At 36.6% G+C, this 13,831-nt stretch overlaps 1 protein-coding gene across 1 annotated transcript in view; it reads left to right on the forward strand.

Annotated features, from left to right (window-relative positions):
* Positions 1–13,831, forward strand: part of DST (dystonin) — a 297,096-nt gene that overhangs the window by 277,933 nt on the left and 5,332 nt on the right. Inside the window, 10 exon segments of the mRNA XM_065681484.1 lie at positions 1,403–1,546; positions 2,370–2,558; positions 3,319–3,448; positions 4,224–4,387; positions 4,751–4,913; positions 6,371–6,525; positions 6,687–6,761; positions 7,631–7,648; positions 10,126–10,243; positions 13,481–13,680. Of these exon segments, the coding sequence (XP_065537556.1) occupies positions 1,403–1,546; positions 2,370–2,558; positions 3,319–3,448; positions 4,224–4,387; positions 4,751–4,913; positions 6,371–6,525; positions 6,687–6,761; positions 7,631–7,648; positions 10,126–10,243; positions 13,481–13,680 (1,356 nt within the window).

Consider the following 13,831-nt stretch of genomic DNA (forward strand, 5'->3'; position numbering starts at 1 on the left):
TCACTGGACTGCCAGAGTTCAATACAGTTAATATCCTTTACTGAAAGAAATCTTAATAGACTGTATGGAGTGTGTCATAGATTTACAGTTTGAGTTATTATATAGTACAGTTGTTTAGGGAAAACAATGTTGTAGTTGCTTCTTTTTTTACTGGCCCCAACTCATTTCGATAATCTCACTAAAACCCATCTTGACTTTTCAAAACCATGTTGAACTGAAATACTGTAAGAACTCCTATGTTTTTGAGAGAGGGACTGCTATTATGATTGGGTCTTAAACTCTGACATTAATTTAAGCTTAAGTCAGTTAGTAACAAATCTCTTTAAATATACAGCCTATCTATTCCGGGCTTTTAGAACAAGGTAGAAGAGGTTATTTCTTTTACACTTTTCTTTCATAATAAATTCTTATTTACTTTGTAAAGGCCCAGGATAGTGTCATTATGAGTTGTAGAATCTGGTTTTACAATGCTTAGGTGACTGTGAATTTTCTAGGCTCTGACTTGGCTGATCTTTAATTTGTGGAATCCAAAATAGTCCTTCATGGATGGAGAGAAGAGTTAGATTTTCAGAAACATGGTCCCATTTTGTAGCCCAATTAAAGTTGCTAAAATATAACACAAAGTTCCACTAAGCACTTAAACAACATTTAGTCAGAACAAAATGGGCAGACTAGTAAAGTCATTATAGTAGTAATAATTAAAGAAATTAAAAGAAACCAAACAGGAAATGCAAGCTACAGAAAGGATGAGAAAAGTCCTTCAGGTTTTTTTGCTGTTTCCTACCCCTCCACATCCATTTCTGGTCCTGCCACCCTTTCCTCTGCTGGACTCCCTAAGAACATCAGTGCCTATGAGCTTGGACGTCTAAAGCTGTAAACATCCTTTTGCTTTTACAAGATTTTTCCCACATAGTAGAGGCCCTGAAAACAGCTGGTTAATTAGCAGGCTCTGTCCTTGTTCTTGCTGTGTGTCTCGCCCTCAGCTGCTGAGTTACTTGTGTTTAGTTTAGTATAGCTGTTCCTGAAGTCCTCTATTTTCTTGTCTGAGCATGTAATTACAGTTGGTCATTTCCAGCCTCTGCTAGGAGCTTGATAGTTTATTATGAAGAATTATGGTAATTGACAGACAAAGCAAGTAATCTGAAATGCTGCCAATAACGATTCTAACATTCATAGAGTCAATTTACAGCACTTCCAAAATGCTGTGCTTTTCCGTCTGTTTTTAATACAGCATGTGTCTTTTCAGTACTTACAGTATGGTGGACTTCTAAGGAGTGGCAAGCTGGGGTAAACATTTTAGAGCTTCGTTTATACTTTGTGTGGAATAGGCTTTTTAAACATTTTTAACTTTTCTTTTGCAAATTTTGTCAACATCTAATTGAAATTGTTACCTCTGGTTTAGGAATTCATGAAGAAACTGGAAGAGAAAAAGACAGAACTGAATAAAGCAACAGGTATGGGAGAAGCTATCCTAGCTATCTGCCACCCAGACTCCATCACCACCATCAAGCACTGGATAACAATCATCAGAGCCAGGTTTGAAGAGGTCAGTATATGTCAAGAAATCTTTCTTGCAGCAGTCCTTCTTTGGAACACAGCTGACAACTAACATGGTAGTTACACTGGGAGGAAATGATCCAGCTGTTGAGAACTAAACATTTAAAATACCCACAATGATGGATGTGAATACCATGCTTCCTTAGGTTTTATTTCAACACTTACAGGGTTTTAAGAACTAAAGCAGATGGTCAATCTTCTTTGTATGTATTAAAGGAAATACTGCCTGACACTTCCTATGTGAAGAAAGCCAATGGTTTCAGCAGGAGAAACTTGGAAGTTGCAAAGGAAAGATAATACAGGCAAATCTGAAGCATTTTCTAATTGCATTAGAGAGGATTTCAGTCCAGCCTAATCTAGATGATTTCCAAATTATATGAGTGGCTACAAGTAGGTCTCAGAGGGTGTACCATACTCTCGGCTGCTAAGGTGGTATTTTTTGTGTATATTATGTTTAAAGAAAACCAGAATACTCTTGTAAGCAAGGTATGGCTTCAGGAGTGCCCAGGAGGAACAGCAAATCCTGTATGATTCACTAACTTACACATATTGTTTAATAACTTTCTCAATATGTTGCCTGAACACGCTATTTATTGCATTTAACAGCACCTAATCCTGAATATCTGGGGGAAAAAATGATTGAACTGGGAATTCTTGTTGCCTAGATGAGCCACTACATCTAGCACCTTTGATAATCAAACATCAGTAGGCCTGGGAGGAAGCTCTGGATTTGCAGTTAACAAAGCAATTTTTGAATACATTTGAAAAAATTTCAGATGTGCACATACTCATATATTGGTTCTTTTATCAAGGTCTTAGCATGGGCAAAACAACATCAACAGAGGCTGGCAGGAGCTCTGGCTGGGCTTATTGCTAACCAGGAATTGCTGGAAGCCTTGCTGTCCTGGTTGCAGTGGGCAGAGACTACCCTTACCGAAAAAGATAAAGAGGTTATCCCCCAGGAGATTGAGGAAGTTAAAGCACTTATAGCTGAACATCAGGTAAGGCACGGTAAATGACACTTGTCGTACACATTCCACAAATGCTGCTCACATTTAAGCTAGGCTTCCTGATTAAGTTTGAATTTCTCCATAGCTATTTTCTCTCCTAGTAATCAAATCCCTTTTCAGTTGTGTGGTTTGTATGTGTATGATGCGATTGTAGTTTATTCAGCAGAGGTAAAAAACCAACCAAACAAAAATTCAGTGCCATATTATTCTAAAAGCAAACCTACAACTCTTCATGGAAACAAGAGCAGTAATAAAAAAAACCCACATGAAATATATGATAATGCTGCTGCCTTAAGAACTGGTGTTGCAATGGGGCTTGACTGGTTGGATTTCCAGAATAGGTTTATGAAGTGCCAGAGGGAGCTGCTGGTGCAGTGAATACGTATAGACTTATCCCAGCTTACACAGCTGTCTCACTTCTACGACGTGCAGTCTGGACAGCAGGGAACACCTGAGTATTCAGAGTTAGAATTCCTTTATACATCACCTCAACATACACAGTTAATAAAGGAGTATGACAGACATTTTTTAGATTTAGCCTTCCTTAACAACCAGGCTATAGTGGTCTTAAAAGCTTATACTGACAATTTTTCTTGCCTACAAAGACTATCTGTATTTTTTTGTGAAACTGACATTTTAAGAGACTTTCTGTGCCATTCTTGTAACTTTGGTGTTTTGCTATTGTATGTGTTTTTCATTCCTGTGGTCACTTTTGTGTACTGTTAATTAAAACCACCTCTATCTATTGCAGACATTCATGGAGGAAATGACCAGAAAGCAACCTGATGTGGATAAAGTTACAAAGACCTACAAAAGAAAGGCACTTGAACCCACTCCAGTACAATCTCATATTCCTGTCCTTGATAAGGGGAGAGCAGGAAGTAAGTAATGAAGTATTTTGGGACATAGCTCTATAAAGATAGCAGATTACTAATAATCTGGTAAGTTTGATTGGCTTTTAGTGAAACAGGGTGAAATTCTCCTGGCTGATTTTTCTAATTCTCATTTTTAATTGTGAGGAAATTTCTCATAGCAGACTTGTATTCTTAAATTTTGTGCTATACCTCTTGAGGGCCCATTTTTAAAGCATGCAGCTTTCATGTGCTGTTAAGCTTCCAGGAGTGTGCACTTCGCTAAGTCTTTGCAAATATACCATTATCTGAAACTGCAAACAACTTCTTTTACATAAAGATGCAGAGACAAAAGTTTTTGCTCTATGGAAATTTTATGTATTCCATTAGAAAGTGTGTTCAGTGAAGTTGAATGGAAAGTGAATCAAGTGAGGAAATTGCATTTTGTGTTTTTACATATGCTTACCCATTATGTTTTACACTTACCCATACATTGAACCTGCTTCTAAAATCAGGTTATTTACTTTGCAACTCTCTGAGAGGCTTGCAGATATTTAATTTAACCTGCAGCTTCACTAGTGCAGCCACTGCTAGCTGCTTCTGGCAAGACAAGAGGTACTTTAACCACGATGTGGTCCTTCCCCAGCAATGGTTAAAAAAAAAATCCCATTAGATGGAATCATCAGGATATGGACGTGTGATTTGGGACAGGAAGGAGTAATTTTAGGAAGGTCAAGTACCTTTTCTATGAACGTTTGTTTTGTTTGAACTGGGTGAAAATACACATTTTGTCATGTTTTAATAGGAAAGCGTTCCCCAACACCAGGCATATATCCATCAGCAGCGCAGGCACAAATCGAAACCAAGAATCCACGGGTAAACCTTCTAGTCAGCAAATGGCAGCAAGTCTGGCTTCTGGCCTTGGAAAGAAGAAGAAAACTTAATGATGCCTTGGACAGACTTGAAGAGGTCAGAAAAGGACTGTACAGAATATACATAATTTTTTTGCCTATTTTTGTTTACCCTGATTTAGTGTAAACAAAATCGTTACCCTAATTAGATTATGAATACTGTGAATACTGTAAACTACCTCCATATTTGTTGTTTTATACTGTACAATACAGTTAACTGAAAACACTGATACACGTGATTTAACATGCTTTAAAAGCTGTCATTCTCATTTTGCATGTGAGAAGTTAAGATGTTTACAATGTTTATATAGGTCCTCAAAGAACCAGTTATTCAAAAGAATGCAATTGGTATCTGCCTCACTGATTTTTTTCTAGACCGATTAATTTCAACTGAAAGAAGTTCTTTCTCTTTTTTATTAAGCTGAGAGAATTTGCCAACTTTGATTTTGATATTTGGAGGAAAAAATACATGCGGTGGATGAACCATAAGAAGTCTCGTGTGATGGACTTCTTTAGAAGGATTGATAAAGATCAGGATGGAAAGATAACCAGGCAAGAATTTATCGACGGAATTCTTTCTTCAAGTAAGTTTTAAAATTAATGTTGAACTTGGAACAAACCTCTCATGAAGTCTTACTGTATATGGTGTACCCTGTGCAGTTTCTTGTGTTAGATGGTCACAGATTAGCCTTTTGAAGTCATTAATTATGGTTGTTTTAAATATTTCTAGATTCTAGAACTTCTTTCTTGTTCTTTTACATTCTGAATCAGATTACAAATGTTGTATTTATATTGTTGGCTATTGGCTAATTAATAGTTTGCTGGGCTCAGGCTGTCATTCCTACAGTATACTAGCCACTTCAGCAATTACTTTTCACTGACTAATCAAAATAGTAAAGTGTACCTTATATAAAACCTGTAATTTTCAAAGTCAGTTCGTATGCTCATATGATTTTGATTAAAGAACTTACATGGAGTAGTTTTGATAATAGAATGAAATCATGTAATTTCTGAAACTAATGTTTCCATGTACCATGACCGTATTCATATACCTGCATAATGAGGATCAAAATGTCAAGCAGTCAGACTGGGAAGGGACTTTACGTAGTTTTTCTGGTGGATTGGTATTCCTTAGGTATGCACAGTTGGTTTAATATAGTCCTTCCACATCACGTCTTTGTGCGATCGTACTACCCTTTAACAACTGACAGATAAGAGCCTACTAGTTAAAATAGTCCTTTATCTTCAGATCATGGAGACTTCTGGTTTGAGCAGTGAAGATTCAGAATTAGGCTGCTTTTAGTATCTCATGTTAAAGTTATTCTGTTTGAGAATATTGTAGTGTGTTTATTTCCCCCCTGCTTTAGGAAATACAGTAATATTGTCAGTGTACATAGGCATTACTGTTTTGCATGAATTGACAGAATTTGGTAAAAAAACCCTGATACCACCAAGTTACGCATTTAACTCTGTTGGTATCAACTTATAACTGCTGAATACTCAGGATATAATCCCTGTTCACTGTGCTGAGATTTTCTTTAACCGTTTTGTAGAGAATCTCCCTGTGGGTTAACATTCTGCTGCTGTGAACTCCATCTAAAGAAGGATTTCACAAAACACCATGCATGTTTCTGCAGTGGGAGTACCTTGCATTCCAAATTTACAGTGAAAGTCTCACTTGACCTTTCCTCGCTAATAATTTGTCTTGTTAATTTGTGGCATTCTATGCACTTTGAAGGTCAAAATGCTAAAGAAAGGAAGTATACATATGTCTTACAGTTTAATATGTGCCCTCGCTGTGTATTTCTTCAAGCCACTCTGTGATACTTATTTTAATCCAATATCTAGATGATAACACTGGAAATATATTTTTTTTTTCCCAGAAAGATTGCTTCACTCTTTTGAATGTCCTTGGTTTTTTATAAGTTTTATTTGTCACCTAGTGTATAAAAACTTTATAATATGTGTGCTAAAGCCTTTCATTGTAGTGGGATTGGAAAGGCAAAAACCTCTAGCTTTTGTTGCTGTCCTTCCCTTACAGAATTCCCAACAAGCCGACTTGAAATGAGTGCTGTTGCAGATATTTTTGATAGAGATGGTGATGGATATATTGACTATTATGAATTTGTAGCAGCTCTTCATCCAAACAAGGATGCATACAAACCTCTCACAGATGCTGACAAAATTGAAGATGAGGTATATTCTCTGCTTTCTTAGATCATACTCTGTTCTATGGGGGTCATGTTTTCTAATAATTTTATTTTCACTCGTATATAATTTGAAATTTACCATCTACACAGATCTTTAGAAATGTGATATTTGCAGTAAAGTAATTCTCCAGTTGTGGTTTTTTGCAGGTTACGAGACAGGTAGCTAAATGTAAATGTGCAAAACGGTTTCAAGTGGAGCAGATTGGGGATAACAAGTACAGGGTAAGTCTTCTAAGGACCTTCTTAGTTCTTTAAGCTTAAAGATTCTTCATAAGACATGTTTTTGTGCAACAAATGAGACTATATTAATTTACAGGATTTTTGTATGATAGTGACAGATTTCTTTCTTTAAGCTTTTCTAAATTTTACGGGTTTTTTTGGTTAGAAAACATAGGTGAAAAATATGTGAAAATACTGCTGCTTGTATTTGTTTTCACTGAAATTACCAAAGCTTGTTTTCAGTGTACAGGATTTTTTTAAAGCTAGCCGCACACACACTTGCATACATACATACAACAGCTCCTTAAAAGCCAGTCTTTCTGCCTGGATACCCAAAGTGTTTAAACTATAGCTGATTTTCTATTATTTCTATAAAAACAGTGACTGATATTTTCCTGTGGTACTGTCTTATACTTCAAAGAGCTTTTACCAAAGAACATTTAATCACTTTTATCCTCCCTTGTTGTTTTATTGGAGCACACTGTTCGTTCTGAAGTGTAAGAAATGCATTAGAAATCTGCAGAAAAAATTTAGATCATGGGAAAATAAATATCACATTGTAGAAGAAGATCTGCCATCCCTAGATTCAATAACCAGAACGATTTCAGATGAAATATTCAATATTTGGCTAAGAGAGATTACTAAATACTTGTAGATTAATTTAAAAGACCACAGAAACAGCAGTGGGAAGGCAACAAAGGCCTTGGCTATTTTGTAGCATTCGGTCTCTGGATGGCTAGCTACCTGCTCATCTCTGAAGTAGATTCTTTATTTAGAATGTCTAATGTGTTAGTTTGCATGTGTTCTAGAATCACATAGAGAATTTCCTGTAAACTAATCGTGTCTTTCTTCCATTTTTCATTTCTTATCAGTTCTTCCTGGGAAATCAGGTATAAACCAGTGGAACGTGTTATGAAGTTTCTTTTTTTTTCTTTCTTTCTTTTTATTTTTCCTAACACATAGTGATTTAAGCTTGCAATGATCAGTTGTCTTGCCATCCTTTCATCTTCAGCTAATTCATTGCTGGTCAGCTGTGGTATTTCTTTATATGCTATGGAGCATTTCTTGTCTCAGGATCCCTTCTCTTTAATCCCTCATACGCTTTCTTTGGCCATTTTCCTCATTAAGGCGATTACTTTTAAAGGAACCAGATACTGGTCAGCAGCAACTCAAACAGTAAAAAATCTTGAGCAATTGCATTTTTAGAATTTTAGAATTACTATTTATAATTAGAATATATATTAGAATTACTATTTATAATTTTAGAATTACTATTATTTTATCAGTGTTCAGGTTTATAGTAGAATGCTTCAAAATTCTGTTGTATTTTTTAAAGGCTAATAACAGTAAGCAGATCCCAGTGTCATATTGCTTATTTATTGCCCATTAGGCAAAAGATACTTTTGTTTTCATCAGTATGCAAATTAAGCAGATTGATCAGGAACCTAGCTGATTGTTGGCATTTTATGCACTAACACAGTGAATCGTTACATACATATTTTTGAAATGGGCAAAAAGAACCTATAGCAAGTTAGCTGAGGCTTCTCCAGTGACAGTAATGTTTTATGGCTGTCGTGAAGAACAGGCGTTTTTGTAGGTTAAACTAGACTTCATTTATGTTTTTACCTCAGATTATTTGAAACAATATTTTTTCCCATTCAAGGAAACTTAGTATCCAGGCTATTTTAAGAAGGAAATGGGCTGAGTTACCATTAGGAAAAATGCTTTTGATAGATACCTGTGTTCCTTTCCAGGAGCCCCACTGTATCTGATCCTTTATATAATTGTCTGATGGGGTCTAACTCCAGAATTAAGCTAGGATGGGGAAAAATACAGGCAAGAAGAAAGTATCTTTAGAACCTCTAGAAAAAATGCTCTAGAAACAAGGCAATGAAAATAAACAGCATCAGTTTAGATATGATTTTTTTCAGACTTTAATCTGCATATATAAAACGGTTCTTTCTTCAGCATATATTGAATGCATTATTAAAAAACCCTTATGAATAATGCTCATGTGAATGTTCTTATAACACAAAATTCATTATTAAGTGGCAACTTTGCTTTTATTTGGTTCCTAAAAGTAATATTCCTTTAAACTTACTCTGTCTTCTTGGCTTAAGTAGTACCAAACAACTAAAGTTATTTTACAAGCAGGGAGCATGTTTGTGTGGTTTGCATTTAAAGCATTTCAGTCCCCTCATGGGAGCAAGTAGGTACAGTTGAACTATGGCCGGCCTTCTCCAGAGGTCAAAGATTATCCCAAGGAGTTATATTTGACTTCTTTTGGTTTCAGTAAGTGCTCTGTAAGATGGTGTAAGAGTGCATTGCAGTTGGCCCAATGATCCGATACAAAAATAACTGTGTTAGTGGCATTGGCTAAAAAGTACTGAATTATTCTGGTTAGTTTTCATGAGATTATGGGATCATCATTTTGGTCATGTTTTATTTGATTTGGATTTGGACACAGATACTGCATAGGTTTTGTTATACAGGTTTCAAGAGCAAAAACATATGTTAGGCCTGGCCATCAGCCCTAAAGAAGAATGGGCTAGTACTAGAGGTAGTATGAAACAGGTTTTTGTGCATCTCTGAACTGTGAAGAACCTCGATGTGTAGACAGAAGAGTGACAAATGGTTTATAACAAAGGATAACAATAAGAACAAAGGACAAAGGACAGTAGTGATAGCTCGATGTGTAGACAGAAGAGTGTCAAATGGTTTATAACAAAGGATAACAATAAGAACAAAGGACAAAGGACAGTAGTGATAGCTATCGATCATTCACTGCTTCTTTGATGTTCCCTTCTCTCTGTGCACCTGGCTATAGGTGACCAGCATCAATGCTATACATGAAAATATTCCTATAAGTGAATCAATTGATAGAACTGTGCAACACTTGTAATGCATTGAATTTCCAGCCTACATATTGGTTGTTTAAAGTAAAGCTGCCTTCCTTTGAGCTGACATTAAAATCTAGACTGTTGCAGAAGAGAGTTTGCTTAAGATCTTAACAGTGAGATAATGAAAATAAGTCTTCATTAATTTACACAAACACCAATCATAACCAATTAAATAATGTGTTACTAATTTCACTTCCTTTATGAGCTCAGACATTTGAGAATCAAGCATAAAATTAAACCTGAGATTCTTTTTTACCATCCTGCCATCTCCTTTGGATTAATGCAGCAGCATCTGATTTGAAATCTTAACAGCTTTAATAATCTGCATAAATAAATCTGATATTTAGCATTTACTAATCATTAAATATCAAAATAAACTTTTTAAAGTGTCTAATTCTTAACCTGTCAGTGCTGAACTACATCTGAGTGACTGAGAACCTCAGATTATTGTTTGATTTTCATTGCAGTTTGGAGACTCTCAACAACTGCGCCTTGTTCGTATCCTGAGAAGTACAGTCATGGTTCGTGTTGGAGGTGGCTGGATGGCACTCGATGAGTTCTTAGTGAAAAACGATCCTTGCAGAGGTATGTAACACAACTGTTAAAATGGACATGCAGGCAATTATTTGGATACAATCACCGTTCATTGTCTTGAGGTGAAGATTAAATTGTATAAAATGGCAGTTCTGTAAAACATCATCTCACCAAATGTCACATAATGATCTGTTTTTTGTAAACTTTAAATCTCATGATTGAGATCCTGTTCAGTTACACTGATGTATGTCTAGAACAATTGTGGTGTCTTGTGCACAGTTCCTCCAGCATTAGTGTTGCAAATAAGAACTATTCTTGACCCAGATAGAGTTTATGGCACATAAGCTGCTTGTATGACTTTGGCAGAAATAGCACAGAGAAATGTCCAATAAAACCTCCTCCACAAGAGAGAAATTTTAAGGCAGTAATTCAAAATAAGGCAATCGAATCAGAGTAACATCAACAACAATAAAATCTCTGGACAGTGGTTGCACCCAGGCTTTCAGTCTCTGCCTTTGTGGCCCTGTCTTTTCGTGGGCATCTTTCCCAGAACCACTTTGCAGAGCCCTGAGCTTTGTATACAGCAAGTGGAAAATTCTCTGGTCAGGGTGACTTTGGGCTCTGGAGAAGCAGGGAGCACTCTGTCACCATGCCCTCCAGGGCATTGTATCCAGTGCATTGTTTTATCAGTACACAGCAATGTAATGACATCTTAGTTTGTCAGAAAGCCTACTTCTGTAGTGGGAAAGTAGACTATGTCTGACACTGTTCTTGGAGAAGCAGTTTGAGATATGAAAGAAGCCATTTGTGAAGTGAGCTGGAAAGATACAAGTCAAACAGTAGCCAGAGTAGTAAAATTGCAGGAAATATAATAATGACTATGTTCAAAGTGAGCTGATATTCTCTAACTAAGTAATTCTCTGTATTAACTAGTAGCATTCAATTTACTGTGTTTTGATCTTTTGGCAATTCTGTAGAATCACAATATTGTAATAGCACAAGAACATCACAGAGGTGTTCAGGAGAGTCAAGTGAGCTACTGAAGACAGACATCAACTGTCCTGTAGACTTTAATCCTATGTCAGGTATCTCAGAGCTTCTGATTTGGGACCAAGGTTTCCAAACAGTATGATAGAAAACTTGAGAGAGTGGAGAGCTTGTATTTGTAGCAATTGTCATACTAAGCCCAAGGATGTTACATCCAAAAAGAAGCTACTGCAATCTCTCATTAAATCCAAAAAGGAGCTACCACAATCTCATTAAATCCAAAAAGAAGCAACCAGAAAACCTGTTAAGGGCTGACAGTATGCCCCTAAGGCCTAGAAACCTTTATCTACAGGCTTAAAAGATACCCATAAAATTTATTATCGTATCATAAAAGAGCTGTCATAGTCTTATGATGACATCTGAGTTTTTAAGCAGTGATAAAAATAGTCCTTTTGCTTACCAACATATTACGTTGTTTATTAAAGAAATGTAGTGGTAATACTACATTCATTGGCAATGGGCTACAGATGTAACTGAAATTTAGCACCTGATTCTGCACCTACTACTATAGGAAAGTCATTTATGCCTGCATCCATTAGAGCTTTCTGCTCTTGCTTCTCAAAAGTGGAGGGTAGTGGGAAATGAAATGTGCCTCAAAATATCTGACTTCATTCATTAGTTTTGATGTATCCCAAACATTTTCTCAGGCCTGTTGACAGGTATACTGGTGTAATTCCCATTTGGGTTGACACTGAGAGATACAATACTTAATAACTGTCTCATTAATTGTAATTCCTTATTACTGTCCTCAGATTTTTTATCCCCTCTTTTTTAATAAACCTTGTATTCTATGTATCTGTATAGTATTTTCTATAGTACTTTATCCCTTTTTCATGTAAATACCTGAGCAGATGGGAAAGTCACCACAGTAGGTCTAAAGGAATGCTAATCTCTGCAAAAACATCTGGACACTGGACATTGTGCATTGGTACCTAATTCTGGTCTTGTTGAAGTTAGTGGTGCAAAGTAGTCATTAATGTCAGTGGTGCAGTTTCAGACTTTTCCTTAAGCACTTCACCTAGAAAATCTGCATTTACGCCAAGGGCTTCTCGTCTATTCAGTTAAATCACATTTCAAAGGAGTGTTGTCATAAACAGCTTTAAAATTATTTGACCTAGTTATATAGAATATCTATAGAAAGCTTTTATTACTTCTTTATGTCAGCAGATAAATACCATTGTTACAGACATATACTTGGGACTGCAGCCAAGTCTGTCCAAGTGCTGTTTCCTTTTTGCCTAGGAGACCTTTGAGAACTCACCTCAGAGCACTTAGGGGCAGCTTTTGCTCTGAGTCCTGTCTTTGGCCTGGTGCTCCAAGTCTCTTGCATATGCAGCTGCTGTACTTGATTTCTTCTCTTGCTAACGATTTTCTTTAATGTGACCCATGTCCTGTGTCATTTTTTCTAGTTCATCATCACGGGAGTAAAATGTTACGTTCGGAATCAAACTCTTCAATTACCACTCAGCCTACTATAGGTTGGCAAACCCCTCTCTTTGTCTCCCTCTCCTCCTCTTCTCCTCTCTCTTCATTTCCTTCCCACTTTTTTAAATATATATACTTTTAACAATATGCTTCACCCATCACATTTAGCTTAATGTGTTCCTACATGGGCTGGTGCTTTGCAAGCTGATTTTTTTTGACACGCTTTAAGAGTGTTTCAAAAACACTTGTCATTCACACTGACACAGTTAAATCCTAACATGTCTGGCATCTATTCTTGCAGAACATTCTCTCATATGTGTGTTTGTGTGTGTGAGTGCTTAGCCACCAGTTACCTCATCATAGTTTGGATTTTATGTTCCTCATTGCATGTTGCCAAACTACATAACTACATAGTTTTGAATAAATATATTTGCTGCTTTCCTGTAATTTGTACTTAGCAATTTCTTCTGGAACAACCAAGCAAGTATTATTTATTATGAGTAGCTGTAGAGTTAGCAAAACTGCTCATCAGGTTGTGTCTATGTATTAATAGTTGATTGATTAACAATGATTTAGCACGTTGAGCATTCCATTATCACGCTGACTTCCTTTGACAGTGGTTCATTCCTGCTGGCATAAAGTATTAGAATAAGCGAGTTCTGCACATAACTCTTCTGTGTCCAAAATAAATGCATTACACAGTAATGCATTTTATTTATTGTTAAAATGTGTTGGAGTTGGCATGGCAAAAATGACTATAAACCGCCTTGTGACAATTTTCCTGTCTGACTAAATGACCACCTCTCTTTGCTGCAGCTAAAGGGAGGACAAACGTGGAGCTGCGTGAAAAGTTCATTTTGGCAGATGGTGCCAGTCAGAGCATGGCAGCTTTCCGACCAAGGGGCCGTCGGTCACGACCTTCTTCAAGGGGTGCCTCTCCCAACAGATCTACTTCTCTGTCAAGTCAGGCTGGCCAGGCAGCTGCTCCACAAGCAGTTGCTACAAGTACACCGAAGGTAAGGAGAAACAAACAAAAATACATCTGGGTTAACAGATTGGTTATTTTTTTTCTCACTTGCTCCAACAATACTGGTGCTTCTCCTAGCTGATAAGGAAGAACTATCTCCGTTTTATTTCATAGTCTGGGGAGGATCTCAGAAGTCTTTT

This window comes from Lathamus discolor, chromosome 5, assembly GCF_037157495.1.
Source record: "Lathamus discolor isolate bLatDis1 chromosome 5, bLatDis1.hap1, whole genome shotgun sequence".
Classification (NCBI taxonomy): Eukaryota; Metazoa; Chordata; class Aves; order Psittaciformes; family Psittacidae; genus Lathamus; species Lathamus discolor.